The sequence below is a fragment of the Halyomorpha halys genome, unplaced genomic scaffold (assembly GCF_000696795.3).
Source record: "Halyomorpha halys isolate HHAL.00 unplaced genomic scaffold, Hhal_1.1 Scaffold1010.1, whole genome shotgun sequence".
In the NCBI taxonomy this organism is placed as follows: Eukaryota; Metazoa; Arthropoda; class Insecta; order Hemiptera; family Pentatomidae; genus Halyomorpha; species Halyomorpha halys.
In genome coordinates this window covers 492,630-513,611 of record NW_027110159.1, presented here as the reverse complement: position 1 = coordinate 513,611, position 20,982 = coordinate 492,630, and the positions used below count along the sequence as shown (strand labels likewise).

The 20,982-nt window shown below is 29.3% G+C and overlaps 1 protein-coding gene across 5 annotated transcripts in view; it reads right to left on the bottom strand.

Annotated features, from left to right (window-relative positions):
- Positions 1-6,400: 6,400 nt before the first annotated feature.
- LOC106687782 (myrosinase 1) overlaps positions 6,401-20,982 on the bottom strand; it is a 46,461-nt gene continuing 31,879 nt past the window's right edge. For 4 of the 5 annotated variants that reach the window (XM_014431871.3, XM_014431870.3, XM_014431869.3 and 1 more), the window contains 11 exons: positions 15,213-15,335; positions 13,520-13,653; positions 13,245-13,379; positions 12,496-12,618; positions 12,034-12,238; positions 10,510-10,604; positions 10,200-10,341; positions 8,572-8,720; positions 8,113-8,247; positions 7,228-7,334; positions 6,401-6,621 (listed from right to left, as the gene is read on the bottom strand). In XM_014431871.3, coding sequence (XP_014287357.1) covers positions 6,507-6,621; positions 7,228-7,334; positions 8,113-8,247; positions 8,572-8,720; positions 10,200-10,341; positions 10,510-10,604; positions 12,034-12,238; positions 12,496-12,618; positions 13,245-13,379; positions 13,520-13,653; positions 15,213-15,294 — 1,422 coding nt within the window. In that variant the 5' untranslated portion in view covers positions 15,295-15,335 and the 3' untranslated portion in view covers positions 6,401-6,506. Of the gene's footprint in view, positions 6,622-7,227; positions 7,335-8,112; positions 8,248-8,571; positions 8,721-10,199; positions 10,342-10,509; positions 10,605-12,033; positions 12,239-12,495; positions 12,619-13,244; positions 13,380-13,519; positions 13,654-15,212; positions 15,336-18,283; positions 18,421-20,982 lie in introns of those variants that run through there. The other variant, XM_014431873.3, reaches the window with a different exon arrangement.

Here is a 20,982-nt window from a genome sequence, read left to right as displayed (position 1 = left end):
TCTGCGGTATATATGATGAGAGATGATGCAGTTTTCTCTTATGGGTTGTGTTTGGTGTCACAAAGGCCGATCCTGTTGCGTTATCTGACTTCGAGCCATCTGTATATATAGCGGTATGTTCTGGTAGAGTTTGTAGCAGTTCTCGGAACTTTTCTTGATATTTTGACATTGTTGTATTTTATTTGCGGTATTTAGAAAGTTGGAGATTTACATTTGGACGTTGGTAGGTCCAGGGGGGCCTGTTATTTTGTGGCTATTGCTTTTAATTCTGTGACAGTGGACGATAATCGTTCAGCGAGGGGTAGTGTTGTATTTATCTTCTGCTGGAACTGTATAGAGAATTTAGGATTGAAAATGTACTTATAAGTTTAATGCGAGGGTTGCAGGTATAGCCGGGAAAAATAATTTGTAGCTGATAGTTGTCGTCTAAATAGTAGGGGTAATATTCCAGATTCAGCACATAAACTTAAAATTGGACTGGTCCTAAAGGCACCTGTGGCAATGCGGATTCCGGTATTCTGAACGGTGTCGAGTTTGGCTAGTTTGGAAGTGAGCTGAGCCATACACAACACTTCCATAATCAACAAGACGTTAAAATATACCAAATAGTACAAAGCAAGTTTTACTAGTTCAATTTGAATTTGTGATGTATTTATATTTGTTTAAACATATTCGGGTTATTATTGTCTTCAAATTGGCCCATATCTCAAACAAAAATTTTATTGAATATTGCAAAATTACATTTGACATATTCTAACGTTTTTTTTATGCCAAGTTGATCGATACCAGATAATCGATAATAATATTTTAGCATGCTAAGGAAACGGAGCACTGAATGAAAAACGAGTGCAATTTCTAGATTTTTCTGTTGTAAAATGATCTTCAGTAGGCGTACACCTTAAATACCTTGTATAGCCTAACTAAGAATCAAACTATTTTCTGACTGAAGATAACGCTATTTTTATTTTTGTTTTTCTATTACAACTCAAAAATAAATTGTCGGTAACTACTGGAGCAGCCACCAGTTCTATGTTTATATTTATTTATGGCAGAGTCATCAATTTTGACTCAAACTTTATACAGTTCTCTTTTTTGATTAAAGTAATCTAAAATTGGGGTGAAATAGTTTTTTTTCTATTGGATTCTTGGATAATAAAGATGAGCGAACTTTTTTCCTTTAAATCATGGTTTAAATAAGTACAGAAGAAACAAAAAATGAAATTTTAACAAATGTATTATTCAGAATATGTATTTTTTTTTATATATTTCGACATCGAGTCTCCATCTAACAAAATTATAGTGGCTCATTTCTTCTCCTCTCTGTCTAATTTCTACTGAAGCAATATCATGCTTATTGTCGTGTGCTCATCTGATTTTTTTTACTTAATTTATAATTCCATGTTGCACCCATTTCATTTTTCAATTATCAGCGATATCGTAATGTTAAATTCAGAAAATAATTAATCTAACCCCAAGATCCGGCGGTGGTATCTCTGGTGTATCGAGATGCGTGACAACGTCTCTGGCATGTTTACGTAAAAAACTCAGGTGGCGGAAATCCTTGGAAGACAGCGTGAAGTCTTTGCCATGATGCTGCCCTTTGGAGTGAACTTGGCACTTAGCTGCCTGCGCCGATCGCCGAAGTCAAATATCCTTCCGAAAGCATGTCTTCACAAACATGCTTACAAAAGTCTGCCTTCGTAGTATGTGGCGTAATTTTATTATTGTTTGTATGACACACATTCCCCAGGAAGTGACGTAAACATTAAAATGTTGAAAAAACAAAGTGAAATTGTAATTATGAAATGTCAAATATTTATTTTAATCAGAGGTTTTTGTCAATACACTTTAATTTATTTTAAACCCTGGTCTAAATAGTTCCTGCTAATAATTTTCTTATTTTACTGATTTGTTATTCGTTTTTATTATTACATAATATTATTTATATCTGCTTAAACTCTCTGGATGAGGCGTATAAAATTGGGTTTACAAATACCAAAAGTTGATGTACAATAATATTGTAATTGTGTAGTTAAAAATTAATAAAAATATTATTACGTTTTATTTATCTTTAATCAAACCCAGTAAAATTTTTTTCCTCTTTAGTCGAATACTTTGTTGTAATGAATATAACTGAGTGAATTTATGTATTTGTTCTATGCTTTCATATATGCTGGTCAAAGTCGAAAAATAAAGTTTTATAATTATTTAAAAATTAATTATTGTGTGCATTACCTTCGTAGGAATAGAAATTTTCATGATATGGGCTAAAATAAATTGATTTATAGTTGTTCGGAGAATAAGTTTCAGTTTTGAAAAACTTTATTTCAGAAACAATTGGAAGTACAGATGTCTGCCAGCACTCGAATTAAAGATAGTTAAACTTACTATAAAATAGTTTATAACGTTTATCTTTTAGGAGTAGTATTTTTTATGATATTTGACAAAATAAATTCACAAACTGTTAATTTCTAGTTCGTATAAAATGTTTGATTTTTGAAAAAATATATCTCTAGATCCATAAGACGCACATATGTCTGCCAGCACTCAAAATAAAGGAAATGTAACTTGCTATAAAGTAGTTTATGAAACTTGCCTTCGTAAGGATAGTAGTTTTTATGATATTCACATATGAATATTTGGCAAATGAAAATTTGTCCGAACAACTATAAATCAATTTATTTTAGCAAATATGATGAAAACTGCTACTCCTACAAAGATAAACATCATAAACTACTTTATAGCTCATTAAACTAGCTTTAATTAGAGTGCTAATAGACATCTGTACGACAAATGGTTTTTGGGATATAGATTTTTCAAAATAAATTCACCTACTATTGATCTTTCAGTACGTCCCATACATTATTATAGAATGTTGCTTTTTAAAAAGCTATATCTCGAAAACTATTTAACGTAAATAACTCTATTAGGGCTCATATTTTAGCAAATTTACTCTTCTTTAAATGATGTTCTCTTACGTTTCCATGTGTTGTTTCTACTTTCTAAGATATAGAGCCCCGAATGAAAAATTAGTTTTTTTTATCGCTTAGAAACAGCCGCCATTTTTTATTCCCCCTACTTATACTTGGCAGACTCATGAATTTTGACTATTAATTATACATAGCTTTCATTTAAGTAATCAAAAATTGAGGTGAGAAAACTGCCTTTTTTCTCCTCTTGGGCTCTTGTACTAACTATAACCACCGCCTTGAGCGGATCCAGCCCAACCCCTTATAATGCCATGTGACAAAGGAAGGGCACTAAATGTGTATGTATATATGTAGATATATATATACTGTATCTATTTAACAAATTAAATTAGGAGGTAACAAAAAAAATTACTTCAAATGTTTTTAAATAGTCGCATATGTTTCTAATTGACTAATTTTAACACAAAAGGCAGTTTTTTCTTACCAAAAACTTATGGAGAAATCCTATAGTTTAGAATATCTCAGTATTCAAGGGTTGACTTACACCACTTTTACACTCAACGGCTCAGATATAGAAAAAATATATACATAGATAATTGACCGTAGGTGAATTGGAATGAGATGGTTTTAATCAAGAAAAACGATTAACTTTTACATCTGCCCATCTTTCAATTCATTTTTTTTTTTTGTTTATTCTTCTGGTACACCTCCATTATCACAACAGCTTTGATGAAGACCTATGAGTAGTCGAAACGTTGGCCATTAACAAATACTCGAAACCATTCTTTGACCATTCGATGTGTTTCTTGACCGCGACCCGGACCATCTTTTAGTTTTAATTTTTTTTTCTGCTATATGCTAAGGTTGAAATTCATCTGTCTGCCGCAACAATTCGTCTCGCTGTTTATGCAGTGTCGGAGATTACAAATACATATTTTATTTTCTTGAATGCTCAATTTGGCCGAAACGTTAGTATTGTGTGAATTAAATATGATTATTAGGGATAGGATTTTTATATGCTAAAAAATCTTAAATATGTACATAAATATGTGCTAATAAATTGTCAAATATTTTTAAAAAATATGTATTTATAAATTATGTATTATTCAACAATATAAATTACTAATTAATTAGTAATTTTATAACTTAAAAAAAGTTACATAAATATGTATTTATTATAAATTATATGAATAATATTTTAAAGAAATTATGATAAAATATGTACAAAAAAATGTACTTAGAGAAAACATAGCTGTTCAATAACAAGACATTAGTAATTGTAATTAAACTAGGGGAGTGAAACAAGACTAAGATGAGAAAGGACCATGGGAAGGGGGAAAACAGAGAAATGGATTGAGAAGTAAAAAAACAAATTCTAGGGAAATGCTACAGGAATAAGACCCTTGCTCTTTTTAATTGATTCTGAGAAATTCTCGATGTAATTCTGTGTGAACATTTATAATTGCCACTGCTTTTAATTTGTGTTCAAAGATGAAGATATAGAATTTTTACGCACTTATGATAAATTTCACCTTTAAGTTTCTTACGTTCTCTCGAATTTTACGTAGTTGCTGCGAAAAATGTATTTACAATTGGACAAATAACTTAAGTAAATACGTGATTCAGGACAATATATCTAAAAATATGTACTAAATAACAAATATTTCAGAAAATATGTGATTTACAACAAAATATGTGAAATAAAAATGGCTTCTTTTGGCCAGAAATGTCTTGAAACCTCTTTAGTTAGTAAGGAATCGAAGATATCATGGTCAGGTAAAAATATGTGAAAACATAAAAATCATATCCCTAATGATTATAATATGTTTTTGACCTAAGAAACTTCCAACAAAAAAATATTATAGACTGTATATAAACCAACCTAGTTTATATTGAATGTTTCGTCAAAATTGATCCCCTGAATCTACTATAATTTTAATTTGCTGTCAGCAATGAAAAAATGAAATATCATCATGAAGTAGATTTAATCTACCAAGTCCAATATCTCATGATTGGTTTAATGCATGATTAGATTACATTAAAACGTGGTGATAGAGCATTTCCTCTTATATTTTTTATCACTATGAAGTACATAATCATTACATTATGATGATTAAAAAAAAAATTAAATTAAATCTGTACCCCCCCCAATACAACCCATGAAGGGTCAGGGGTGCAGTAATTTGTATGGAAGTAATGTTACCAGACCAAGTGTGCACAAGGAGGTGATTTGGTCAAAATCATGCTCGGCCACTAGATTTTTCCCAACTAACCCGAACCCACAGGATTGACTCGCGGTTACAGTAACAAGATAGTTGTCTGTCTCAGCTGGATTTGAAGCCGTGTCCTAGGAGTAGCACAGTCCCATATCACTTGGCTTTGCTGCTCACCTATATTATGATGGTTTAGAACCTACAACAAACCAATTATTATACAGATGCTCAGGAATTGAGGGAAGAAACTGGTCAGAACTCCAAGAGAGGTTTTGAGGTACCTGTCATTTCAACTTATTGGATTGCAAGAATAGTTGGTGCTGGATGTGGACCTTACTCATTAGCACAGGATTGGGATGATGAGTAAGGTTCTGATGGAAGTTTGTCAATTTGTATGGTACAAGATGAACAGTCTTGTGTGTAAGATAGTGTGGAGTTTTAAATATTGTTCAAAGAACTTGGACTGGATCAAACATATGTTTGATGTTTGAAATTTAAGCTGTCCATCACAGTTCCAGTCATGTCTAGAAATGTTTAAATATAGCCTTGTAGGTCAGCAGTTTGTATTTCATTGAAAGATCAGAGCATCTGTTCACTAGAAAATGTAATAGGCCAAATCATCAATTATGTTCTTGTCTTTTTAGTCTGGATAGTAATAAAAACATGCTAAAAAATTCTATATTCCTAATTTCTAGGAAAAGTGCTGTCTGTTGATCAGGTTTGAAGTTGAAGATGTGAATTATAGAAATAAAATGTACTATACTCCATTAAATGTTCTCACTGGCTTATATTCAGTTGTCTTTGTAAGTTTTAAAATAAAATAGTCCCATTTATATCTAGAATTTGATTTTATAGTTCCACCTATATGTCACTGTAATTGGTTAACATGCTATATTTTAGAAAGTTATTGAGCCATAGAATGGGGGTCCATAGTATCATATCTTTTATCTAAATAAAACAAATGATTCATTTCTATTATTCAGTTTTTATCTGGAATCGATAAAAATATGTTATACCGTAAATATATTATTATATAGATGCTCTTTCTGGATTGGCAGATTTCTAAACTGATCTATTGAAATTCATTAAGGATATATAAACTTAACTAATAAAGTATAAAATTTTTGGCTAAAATCAGACCAATGAGGATTTCTGAGATTTAGTCAAGAAGCAGAACATCAAGAACTATGCAATTAACAATATCTGATTTTACTGATCAGGATACTGACGATTCTCTTCAAATGTATTAATAAACAATTATCAAAACATTTCAGTGTTTTATTACTTATTTACAACTGGTTTATTAATATTTAATACAAAAATAAAAATAAATGAATTCAGTACAATTGTTTTAACTGGAACTTTAATCAGGAATAATTCTTGTTTTCATCAATTCTTTCACAGCCTCTACTGACTTCTTTGGTATTCTTGGTCTCTTTCGATCATTAAAATCAACTTGATATAAACCAAACTTGGCCCTGAAATAAATATAAGAAATCTATTAGTCTTTATAATTTTCATGAAGTAGTAATTTTCTGTATGAAAATGGTCATAGTTATCAAAAGAATGCCTTATATATACATGGGCCTGCATTTGGGAGCTATATAATACAAAATTTTGTTGAAAATAAAAGATCTTTTTTGGAGATAACTATTTTTTTAATTATTTTTTTTAATAAATATATTGGTATTTAAAAATCATAATGGTTTATATGGTACCCAGATTTAAGATTGTTTTATTAGTAGATCTTGTCTACACTAATGTATTTCTAAACACCGGAACTACTCTTTTCCTATATTAATGAAAATAGCGATTTGTTATCATTGGGAATTTGGTCTAATTTTATAAAAACCGAAAATGGAGCGACCTCGGATTTTACTTTATTGCTGCAGAATCTTTAATTTTATTTTAACAGACCAATTTAACTCTATACTGGTAAAAATCAGTAAATGCAATTAAAAATTTAATTTATTAAAACAGATCTTTAATTAAAGTGCTAAACAATAAAAAATATAAAATAAATACATCAAATTCAAAGAAAATAGAGTAACAATATTAAATGAAAAAGTAACATGAATTCTTACTTGTACCCTGCATCCCATTCATAACTATCAAGAAAACTCCAGATAGTGTACCCGCTTACATCACATCCATCTTCATTGATCGCCAATATCAGCTGCTTTAGATGATTCTAAAATATATTGGTAATTAGGTTTTACTTTATATGGTCCTTATAATAATAATTATAAATTTTTAACCTGTTAACTATAATTTCTTGAAAACTGATCATGTTAATATTATAAATTGTCTTTGTTTAAGTAATATTCTCGGGTATAGTATATTTTTAAATAGTCTTCTTCCTTTTGGAGATATTTTGCATCTACATGTAAAGAACATATTAACTGTTACCATGAACAGAGTATAGACATAGGGAAAACATGAAAGGAAAATAATAAAAAAACTTGTTACATAAAATTAGATCATTTGATATAAATAAGTACGATTATAGGAAATGGACAGTGTTATTGTTGTGTAGTATCATAAAAAATTTTAGGTATAAGAATTAATACAACTAGGACTTGTACTAAAATTTTAAGTTAATAATTATTTATAATTTATAGATGATTTCTTTATAAAATAATAATAATAATATAAGCATTTGTTTGTATTTGAATGCAAATGATATGATTTTTATATAGAATTATGTTATCTTCCAAAAATAAAGACTATGGCCAGATTTTTTTTTTATTTTATTAAAAATTTGTATTAGTAGTACCGATTGAGCATGAATGAAAAGTTCATGTAATTAATTGATTCATATTGGCCAAAGTTAATCAATTCAATTGTTATTAACGACCTGCCAGGATAAGAAAAATATCTAATTTAAAGTAAAATAACAAATCAATAATAAATTAACCAAAATTATGTTTACATCAGTTAATCATGTATGAGACAGGAATGATACTAACCATTAAGTAATTTATCCTGTCTTTATCATTTAATCCACTAGGGTCATCGCAACCATTCTCTGTGATAAAGAACCTCAAATCTCCATAAATATCCCTTAAATATTTAAGACTGCTCCTAAAATCTTTAGGTAGATGCTGAAATTAAAATAATAAAATTAATTTTGTTTAACCATCTTTATACAAGAATTATAATGCTAAGATAAATAATATATTTATTGTTAAAAGTAAAGTCTGTTTCAACAATCAAACAGAAAATAAAAAAAACAGTTTTATTTTATTTTTTAAATTTTCCCTCAACTCCATGTCTTTTGGCAATACGGGGTTTTCAGGGTCAACACTGATCACACCTTCAGCAAGATTATGGTTTAAGGATAATGATATTTCCAATAATATTTGATGCAATTTTTCAGTAAATCATTGGCTTAAATCAATTATATAAATGTAAAATCAATTACTTACAGAAAGCCATTTTACACCAGGAGTAAATGCTTTGGGATTTATAATTTTATCAGCAGCATAGTCTTTCGGCTGAGATGGAGTGGAAAAATTTTCTGAGTATTTAACATCATACCCTGAATAATAGTTTATCCCAATATAGTCAAAACTGCCTGCAACATAAAAGAGTGGATATTTTCTAATGTTAATATTTTTCTTTAATGAATAATTTTATACATTTTCTACTGTTTAAGATATAGATGATGATTATAGAACTATATGTACTAATTTTACAAAAGATAAATATCGCTTATGATTTTGACTGGTTCTTAAGTACTTTTAAAAAAATTATTTGTAATGCCTTAGAAATTTTTTTCTTTAGCTGTGTTTTTTTTTTTTAATATTTATTTATTGCTATTTACAACTGTACATTATAATACATTTAGTAAATCTGATCTAAGTTAAATTGGAGTGTTACAGGCGTGTAGAGAAACTACCCATTGGTAGCACTCTAATGACATTTTACATTAGCTGGTCTCGTGGGCATCTTCTTTTCAGGTGCCTCGGAGGATTGTCAGGATTGGAAGAGGATGCAAGGTTAGAAACTAGGGGGTTTGAGTGGTTAGAGAGTTTATAATGGAAGGAGTGATATCTGGTTCGGGCTAGATCGGTTACATAGGGAACATTAAGGTCTTTATATATGATTTTATTTGTGACAAAGTAAGGAGCATTGAGGATTTTACAAAGGATTTTGGATTGTAAGGATTGAATACGAGAGGAATTCAAAGGTTTAGTGGAGCCCCAAAGCTCAACTCCATATGTCCAGATTGGCCTTATTACAGTCATGTAGATCAGTCTTTAGCTGTGCTTAGAATGGTAAAATTTCCTACAAATCAAATAAAAATCATTGAATTTGAACTATTATTAGCAAATATAATAATAGCTAATTGGAATTTTTACCCTTGTTTTTTAAATGTTGAGTTATTCCGGCAGATTCCATTGGAATCCTGTTCACTTTTGTAAGAACAAACATTGGATACAGGCTATGTTTAACATAAAAACCCTTAGGTTACGAGCAAGTTTTTTACTAGCTACATTTGTTTCTGGTAAAATATTTATTGTATCTTTTGGTTTGTTCCGACTGGAGTGCTGGCTGGACTTAAGGAGGTAGCAAGTTCAACCATTTAAATTTCTGATAGTTGAAATTTTGCATTGTGCCTCTTTCACTCTGGATATGCAAAATCTTTTCAAATGACTTCAGTGAGTAATAACAATATAATAATTGAGAAGTACAATCAAACATTCCAGGTAAGGGGAATCAAGGGGTTAGTTTGTACTCATGCCAAATTAAGTTACCAAAAACATTGTATATCGAAGAGCATTGCAATGAAATTAAAATTGAACAAAAGTGTAATTAAAATTTGTGTAACTAAAACATAAAAAAGAAGATAAAGTGTATGTGGATATTTAATTTGTATTAATAATCTATATTAAACTTTCAATTGTATTCATTTAATCCATATATATATGCTTAAATCTAGTAATAATGAAGCATTGTCAGATAAGGTAGTAATGAATAAATGTAACCATTTTTTCATAATTATTGAACTGAATATTTTAGTATAAAAAAAAAATGTTAACTGAAATTTTACCCTTTATAAGTTCCACTTCTTCATCTGTAAAACTCGGTAGCCTTGATATCCTCCTCCCTTCATTTTTACTATGAGTATTAATTATTCTCTTATACTCTGATGGATAATCTCCCTTAACTAAGGGATGCATCATAGAATCAATCTGTTAAACAGGATATAAATATATTTAATCATATAATTTTAATAGAAGCAAATGTATCTTAAAATTTAGTTAACAGGACAAAAAAATCATGAGCAAAATTAGATAACTTTAGGATTGTTAGTGATTTAAATAAGGAATTGTTTAAAAACATTGAAGCCCATCCATCACCTCAAACAATCGAGCTCTTCTTGCAGCTTCCCTATCTTTTTCTGTGTCTGAGTATGGTTTCATCCAGAATATTTGAAAAACTGGGCCAACTAATCCTATGAACAAGAACAAAAAAAAATAAATAAACCAACCAATAAACAAACAAAACAAAATAAATGAAGTTTGGTATTACACAGTATATATATATATCTAGTGACAATTTTTTTTTAAAGTTGAATTGAAAACATATTACGCCATGCCAAGCTCCAACCAAACCTGCTATTTCGGACCAATTCTGAGAGTTTGATATATCATTTGCAAAAACAAATGAAGAAGAGCTTATTGTAGAATCAATCAGTGGATATTTTCCAAAATTCTTGCATGTTTTATTAACTTAAAAATGCGTTTTTTTCATTCATCTTGTTTTTGATTCATATATTACATATTAATAAAATTAATATTTTTCATTGTAAAAAATTTTGCTTTAATACTCCTTTTGTTATTTGTACATCTACTTTGTTTTAATGTCCAGGACCAGATTAAAACACATACCAGAAAGAAGTAGCAAATGTCATCTTACAAAAAACACAAAGGTCTCAAACAAAACGTTGTATTGCAGATATGCCAGATATTAATGAATTATTTACTTTGAAGAAATTTTTTTTTTTTAATATTTCAAAAACGAAATATCTACATAAATCTTTCTGTAAAAATTGTACTTTTTCTGCAATCAATTCAAATTCAGTTGTTTCTTGTCAGAACACCCAATAACTGAGTCCAATATTAGCTATAGATGAGCTTAAGTTGAAAAACGTACTAAATAACTATCATTTGAGGGCAATTAGAAATATTATCATTTTGGAACTGAACTCACTGAAACGTTTAAAATTATGTAAATTTTTTGTCAGTTGGTGCTTGAGACCATTCAGATGCATTAAATATTCTTCTTAGGTAGAGTTATTGCTTATGAGTTCAGATGGCCAGTGAGACTTACCCTGCATAGCATTATTGTGAACAACAATTTCAAAATATAACTGTTTGACTACCCATAGTTTAATAACCATTCTTTTTGAGACCAATCAGGTTGTCTTTCGATAGCAGTATCAACCAGTCATATTCAAGAACACTGATAAATCAATCTAAACTGATTATAGCTGTTGTGGATCAGCAGGCCTACTAAAACATTCAACTCTTTCCCAGAAGCTGGTAGTCCGTAGATGAAACCTCTGGGCATTTATTCACATTAACATGGTGATTTTCAATTTAGAAATATAAAATGGAGTTGTCACTGATATGCTCAATCAGTTAATGTTACTTCCAACCGTCTGAAGATCCTCATTTATCCAGGTTGACAATATAATCTTCTTTGGAGACTGGTCACTAATCCAAATATTTACTTTGCTTAATTTTGAATACCTATTGTGCAAACTTGGCTCTTACTAATGCTAAGAATATATTTATTAGTACTATATTAGAATATCATTTATTAGTACTATTAATATATTATTTATTAATGATATTTCAAATTAATAATATAAACAGTACCTCTCTGTGCTTTCTTGAACTCCTTTTCATACAGCCTGTAGGTATATGCATGTGCTAAAAGCATATGGTGCTGAGAAAGATAATCAGCGAACCCCTGCCACTGAGTTATTCCTGGTGGATAAGAAATATTTGTACCTGCCGGTCCACCACCATATCCATTTTGAGATATGAGCTGTGGTTCATTTACAGTAACCCACCGTTTGACCTGTGTAATAACTTATAAACATGCTGATATGAAAATTGTTTATCACAAGTAATGTCTATTGATACCTAGGCAAGATTAAAGTGAGAAATGAAAAGTAGGATTTATTACCAAAAAATTACATGTGAAACACAAATATTTTGTATCAAATAGGATCAATTCAAACTTTAATAACCATAAAAAAACTTTGTATCACAGAATTATGTCTTGTTTTAAAAGCTCAATTACCCTGGTTAGTACTATATAATATCTACACTGACCTTATTTCCATATTCCTTGAATAGGATTCTCGCATAATCTACAAAGAAGTCAACTACCACTCTATTAGTCCATCCACCGAGTAATTGAAGATCTTGTGGTAAGTCCCAATGGTACATGGTTACCTAAAGCATTTGAAACATATGTGTAAACCTCGTAAGTTTATTAATAGAACATGATTTGAATTTATAATTTGCCGATTATTCTATGTAATCAAGTCTCTCATTTTTAACATGAGAACAATTTTTTCTTTGATGTTGAGAAATAGGAGCCCCATCACCTGACTTAACATTGCAATTAGCCACCAGCCCTAAATGGCAGGGGGAGCAGTAGGGGTAATCTACAGTGACACTTATACTGTACACTACAACACAGACAAAGGTCATCAACTGTGAACACCATAGTGTCTCCTTCCATAAGTAGCTGCCCTGGATAAGGGAGCAAGTCAGATGGCTCTGTTGGAGGCAGCCCCTTAACCCGAACCGAGGGTTCTTAGGACTAATTACTCGTAACCCTAAAATCAGAACTATTAAAAAGAAATAGAGAAGACTGGCATCTCATACTGTGGGAGGTCTCAACTTTTCATAAGATATAGAGCCATCAAAGAAAAAGAAGAACACTTATTTTCCAAAACAATCATTTTAAAAAGAGAAAATAAATATCAGAATAATCAAGTAACTTTAAATTTATTTTTAAGTATTAAACATTTTGATAAAGTTGAAAAAAAAATGTCTTTTTGTTTACTACTAACCATTGGCTGGATTTTGGCATCTAGAAGAGCATCTATTAACTTATGGTAATGGTCTATACCCTCTTCATTAATATATGTTGGATCACCGGTAGGAGTAATACGGGGCCAAGATATTGAAAACCTGAAAAAATTAACCTGAAAAACAGTCCAATATAATTTTATAACGAGTAAATATTTTATTTAGAATAAAAGATTATATAAAACAGAAAATAGTGTTTTAAATGCAATAGATAATAATACAATTTAAGAATAGAATAAAATCAAAAGAAAATCACCCCCAAGTCCTTCAGCAATGCTACATCTTCCTTTATTTTGTGGTAGCTATCGCAAGCCATTGTACCATTAGAACTGTCTTCATTCCAGTCTGGTTGCTCTTTGCAGTATCTATCAATGACTGATTCTCCTTTTCCTGAAAAAAAAATTAAAACATAAAAAAAAAAAATTGTTAATAAACTGTTTTTTTTCAGCTGTTTTGCTGTTAAGCATAACATCCCTTACAATAAACACTAATTAAGATTAAGTGTACAGATACTCAATTACTTCAAAATTGTGTAAGTCCATAAATAGGTATAACAAAACTGGAGAAATCATAAAAAAAAAAATATGCAACAAAATCAAGACTACTTTGTTTTCATAAAACAAATTGGTAGCAATGATTTATCTCACTATCTTACTGTACAGACAACCACTCAGCAGTGGCTGATCACGGAATTTTCCGAGGGAGCACCTGTGTACCAGATGAATTCCATACTCCTAATTAAAAATTTTTATCTAAAAAAATATAGTTTAAATAAAATAAATTTTTAAATGCAATTTACTTTTTCTTATAAAGGTGCCTATTGAATACATATGTAATAAAAAGAGGTTAAAAAAAAATTGTGGCACTCAGAGTTGAATCCAAACTTTCTCCTACATCGACTTCCACCTTGATGTTATTGATTCATAGTAAAATATGTTAAGTAATTTACCATCGGTCCCACAGGTTTGCCCTTTCCAATTCCTTGTTCATTAATTATTTCTTCAAAAATATTTCATTAGTTATATCAAATTAACTCATTAGCCTCATCTCTCCACATTGAAGTTAAGACATAGTGTTCAATATCTTCACACACAAATATATGTGTGATCATAATGTATTTCTTTTCTAAGATATCTGATTATCTGCATGAAATAATTTATTTAGTGCACAGTTAGGATGTATAATTCATTTAATAAGACTATCCTTGCATTTGCTGTTTCCTAACCAAATCTGAATAAGCTTCAGGATTGTGAAAAAATAATAGATTTCTTAATATTAGTAACTTTTCTTACATGACTGAACAAGATTTGCAATTCATATCATGGCCTAAGAACACTGGTTCCCAAACTGAGATCATTTCCTTGGCTACGGTACATTTTCCAATTGTAGGTGATTTAGACTTGGGAATAAATACATAATTTAGAAATGATCAATGTATTATTAGTACTGAACCCAAGAGTGGAGTGTACTTTTTATTTGTTTATTTTTATGTTGGTATCTCTTATTAATTGTTACTTATTAAAAATATTATATTATATACAAATTTCCCTTCACATTTTGTTTTAATAAATGTTCAATCTTTAAATTTGCACTGTTTTTTTCTTCTTTTCCAATAGATTCAACCACTTAAAGGATAATTTTCCCACAAAATATTTGTAGTCCAACAAGAGTGCCATGAATTTTATTTAGCCCAGTAAGGGTACCATAGCAAAAAAGTTTGGGGTCTGTTGGCCTAGGAAATATTGTCTCTCATGATCACCAATGAACTCTTAATTAAATGGGATAGGTTTGATGCCCTAGACTGAAATATTGGTTATTCAAAACTTAAGCTTCTTGAAATAAACAAGGAATTAATTGTGACCTATTCCAGTCATTGCTGGAATTAATCAGGATCTTCAACAACCAAACCAAAAAATATCAAAGTAATAAATTATTTTGTAAAATTTTACCATCCTCATACGGAGCTCCTTCAATTTGATAAGCTGATGATCCAACTCCGATAAGAAGGCCATCAGGAAGTTTTATCCCCATTGGTTCTGTAATACTTCCTTCAATGGCCAGACTTGGCCTAACTGTGAAAAAAACAATGATATTTATTCATCATTTTAGTATTATAAAAATACTTACAATATTTAAATTTATTTTATATCACTTATATAACTAATGAAATCATTAAAATTTACTTCATTATAATTATATGATTTTAGGGGTCATATTTATTTTCATTAAACAAAACTTGAGTAAATTAAGTGAATTTCTTTATCACTTATTTCACTTAAATATTATTTTCCAATAATGTGGGGAACTGCTATATAAATTAAAGTCAGATAAATGTTTACAAATCTACTTTTCTAAGTTTTGACCACTGCGCTATATACAATAACTGTATACAAACATAGTCAAAAGTTATATTATTATCTAAGTTATTTTAATGAAATTTTTGTTATTATTCTACATTTTTTAAAATAATATTTAATATATTATCTCTATGTTTTTGTTTAAAATCAAATATATTGTTTATTGATTATTCTTTCTTCATTATTATTATATTTGTTTTTTTGAAATTGTATAAATTTACATATAAATGACACAAGTCTGCAAAAAAAAAAATCATAGGATTTCTTAGTTCATTTATATGCATTGCAAAAGAACAAATAAATATACCATCAAGTTCTGTCACTAAACAAATATTTTTAACTGAAATCAGTCAAACAAACTTCTCAATTTAAACAATATTAAATTTTCTTTTACTATTATTTCATGTATGGCTTCTATGTAATTTATAATAATACCACATGTGTTGTACCTGAAATAACCAATTTAATTTTACTATAGTAAAAAATTAATTTTCACTACATTAATCCTGAAATGTAAATTAACAAGCTAAGTGGAATACTATTTTTAATTAATTGAGAACACTGGATAAGTGTAGACATAATGCTGTTACTTAATATTGATTTAACTCTGTATTTTATTTATTTATGAGTTTAATTGAATATTTCCAAATAGTTTTGACACCTACGTTTTTCGATTTTTTTTCTTATTTATTTTTTTTTAATTTTTTTTTTAGTGTTTTGCTAAAAACGTGTAAAATAAAACTATCTTAACATCAAAAAAATTGGTAATAACTCATAAAAAAATAAATATTTTTTTAATTTATTTTTTTAGTGTTTTGTCAAAAACGTGTAAAATAAAATAATTTTTATGATGAATTTTGTTTTTAATCATTGTGTAGTGTCCTCTTAATATTACATTGGTAACAATTCGTAAAAAAAAAATAAACTTTTAAAAAATAAGAAAAAATATAAGTCTCAGTAAAATATAATACTTATATTATTATTTCTGATAAATATTTTCCCTACATTTGTACCTAAAAGAGAAAATTTATTTGAAAGTATCGTGGGCTGACTGGAGATTGGCATTTATTCATTGGCATCATACGTCAGCTTTCACTTAATTGACGCAAACACATTCACAAGAATTATAACGAATAAATTCTTGGATCTTCTTCCATTGTTTTGGTTTCTTTGCTTTTTCAACTTAATAGAAATTCAATTTAAAAATATTTTATTATTATTTAGGAACAATGAATCAATTCTTTGATTTTGGTTTTGTTTTGTGTGTGTATGAGCTCCCAGGAAGTGTCAAACCTACTATAACCATTTCTGTTAAAGTTAGATTTTAAAAAATCTAAAAATCATTATATTTTCTTTTCTTAACCATACCCAAGAAACTCTTTTTACTATTCGATCATTCTAATTAGATTTTGGACATCACTCATAAATGAACACATTTAATTAAAGAAATAAACAATAATTTAGAAAACGTCACAATGAATGATGTTGATGTATTTATTGGAGATTTGTCAATTATTCACTTTTGGCATACTTTCTCAATGTTTATCAATTTATAAACAAGATTATAACGAGAAAAAAACAGATGTATAAATCGTTTTTCATTAATTTCGTATATTTTTCAGTTAATCTTACCGATTCGAATTTGGCGACTTTTTTTCTTCATTTCTGAAATTTCATGTCTGTAAAGACCAAGTTTAAGTATTTAAATCAAAAGAGAAATAAACATACTTTCTGGTATACACTGTAAAAACTTAATGACTTCGGATAATAATTGAGGACAGGTTTACTGAAGCAAAGTATCCTCAGTTTCTGGCGGGTTTTTCTACAAAATTTCGATTAAGAAAATGATTAATTATTCATAAATAGAATTTGAACAACTTTATCATCCCTCTTGCCTTTATACTTGGGGATGGAGCAATTTTACAATAAAAGTTGGAGGGATATTGTTTAACACAAAGAACAGGAGAGATAAGAAAATATTAGAAAACTAAGGATTATTTTTTCAGTTGAACTTTACAACCTCCAATCAGCAGGTGAACTTCATATTTCTCTCCAAGTCCTTCCACGCCTTTCACTATCACTAGTGTGTCACACAGAGCACTACGATTTTCATGTCAAAATAAGAGTGAAGCAATGTCATCCCTTAAGAATTTAAATGACCCATATCTCAGGTTCCGTCTCGGTCTGTAGTCAAATATCTGTTTTGGCATAATTGACTTTTCATGTGTCATATAAATTTTATCAGTTCCCTTCTTCTGCTTTCTCTCACTTATACGTCAGCGTATATTTTCCTGGACTCACCTATATTTGAAAAACGACTCGTCCGTTTTGGCCCATATTCGGAGGGCAGTTTGTGATTAGTGTGAAAATCATCTGTTTTCCATATTATCAAATTCTATCCATTACTTTCCCTTATGCTTGCACAAACTTACTTTCCTTTACACGGATGTATCACTCCGTGTGAATACATGGAAAACTGAAGTTTCGATAAATTTTAATCTCAAACGACAAATCGAGTTTATTAGATAATAAAATTTGCTCGAAGGCCTCTTAATATAGCTAATTATACTATAATAGGCCATGTACTTGACATTTTTTTTTATTTGGTTTCAATCATCAATTGTAAACCTAAAAAAGATTAAAATATATGAAAAATAGATTACATGTTAATGTGAATACATCTGTTTCATGGGTTCCTTGCGACTGATGCCTGGTTTATTCAAATGGGCTCGTTTGAGACGTAGATTGAAGTAAATAACTGGAAGCAATTTTAATCTGTAATGAGTCATATGAAAACTATTTTACATAACCCACATGATTCTCATTATTAAATAGAAAAACATTATCCATTTGTAATTTAATGATAGAAAATATAATCCTGGACTTCCGGGAAATCATCTATTATCACATGCATTAGGGGTATTCGTGATGTTGTGTTAAATGTAAAACGTTTTACCATGCTAAATGTTATAAGTATGGGATAGTGAGCAGCCCAATTTCAAGTCATATTAAAGGTTAACTGCATAAGAGCTCCTAGCGGATTTTCTGAGCAACTTGCTTTATAACCTTTCCTTCCAAAACTTCATGTTATTGTTTACTTCTAAGTTTTGATTAAAGTAATTTAATACAACATGCCTAAAGTGAGTGAAAAGTGGAAGTTGTGTAAAAGTTTGGCTACTGAGCGTTTTGTTGATCTTCTAACTTGTGGGGAAGAGAATCAAGATAAGCTAATTGACATCTGTCATTACACTATTATTATTGTCATTCATCGCTTTATTAGATATAAAAACATTCAAAACAATACTAACACGAAAAAAAAACACGAGGAAGTAACCTAACACAACAAACAAAATGGTGACAAGCTCAGCTGGTCTGTTGCATGACGTCATTCTCCATTTAGCAGACCTATTAACAGGCTCTCAATCATGTTAAATGTTACATCGTTTTAACGTTGTAAAATAAGGAAATATTTCTCCATTTAACACGAGTTTTTCCATTTAACATGTTAATCTAAAGATCATGAATACTACTATTGTAACAGATGAGAATGGTGGTGGTTCAGGGGAGGAAATGCATATAAGGCACAGTTTATTTATTTATTGTTTTTGTATATTTATTACTTTTATAAATATATTAATAAATATATTATTATATAAATATATTATTTTATATATATTATGTTTATATCTATTACTTTTTATATTTGTTATTTTTATATTTATTAACTTTATTTTAACATTGATATCTTTTTATAATTATCACTTTTATATTAATTACTTTTAGTTTATGTATTTTTTATTCATGTATATAGAGTGCTATTGTGAATTTTAACTAAATAGAATTGCGGGCGACCATGTTGGGTTTTTATGTATTTAAATGTTTGCTATATTTAAATGTTTATTATTTATTATACTGTTCATTATAATTCTGTTCTATGTTTGATGAAGAAAAAAGTCTTGTACGGTAAGAGAGAAAATTTAAATAATTGAAAATATATACACATACATAAAGAATGATAAAAAGCTAAAAAAAAATCGAAAATATTTAAAAGAAAAAGAACAAAAACAATTAAAAAACAAATTTTTATATTATGACTATTTAAATATAGATTTCAAAACAAATTGTTCTTTACTAATGTTAAGTGTGCTGTGTATGGGGCAACCTAATGCAGTTGGGCAGCACATTTTTAATCAAGTGTTTTCTAATAATTGGGGTATGTCGCTACAAAAAAAGATGATACGTAGTAGAAGAAAATATTATTGTTCGGAATGAACACAATTAATAAACATAGTATGCTTTTAAAAAACATCTGTTGGACTAAAGGGACCCATAAAAGTTCTAAATTCTATTGAACTTTCCATTAGCGCTATACCCTATATCGTCTGCCTTCCAAATTTGATGTAGTCAAATCAGAATAGTTTCGTAAAAAAGAATTTATACGTTTTCTTATATCTAATGTCATTGCCTCATTGCCATTAAATTTTCCTATTTTCTGGTCTAACTCATATAACATCCAAAATGATTAGATAGATAGAACGCCGCTATTGGACTATCTTTAAAAAAAAGTTTTGATTTTATTTTGGGTTGAACGTACTCCGAACTTAGTAGCTTGTACTGTGATTACTTTCTCAATAGGGATTGCCCTACAGACTCCCAAAACTATTAGGGCTGTCAAAAACCCAGTCTACGGTACAATTTACAGAACACGTCAAATGAAAATCAAAAACCACCTACAGTAAACTCAATATTTATTTGTTACTCATTTTATGCCCGAATTATATTCATTGATAAGAGAGATGTAAAAATATGTGTATATTTTACTATTAAAAGTAAATTATATTTACGATTAATCTACATTCATAATCTATTTTTAGAATATCAGAAACGAAAAGGCATCCGAACTGCTTTAAGAAAAAAAGTGACATTCCAACACCTACGCACCGTCGCGATGCTAAGAAACTGACCTTCTGCTCTATAAATAATTGTCTACGAAGCTCACTGACCTATTTATCTTATTTACTCGCAATAAAAATATTTATCTTCCGTAGATCTAACGAATCAGAAGGACGTAGAATCCCTCGTGATTTGTATATTTGCTTATAACCGACATATCAGTGGCTTGGTAATAAAAGAGCCCATGTCAAAAACGGCCAATGTCGAGTTAATTATTATATAATCAACCCTAGTTTACTATGTCAAGGCTCCACAGCTCTACGATTATCTGTTTACTATAACTTTTTCAAAATAAAAAGAATCGAGAATTCTTAAATTTCAAACACAAAACCAAGTAAATTCGCAAAGCAAATGGGTATGTTGCTACAAGAAATTATTATGAGAGAGGGTGGGGTGAGGGGGGATAAAA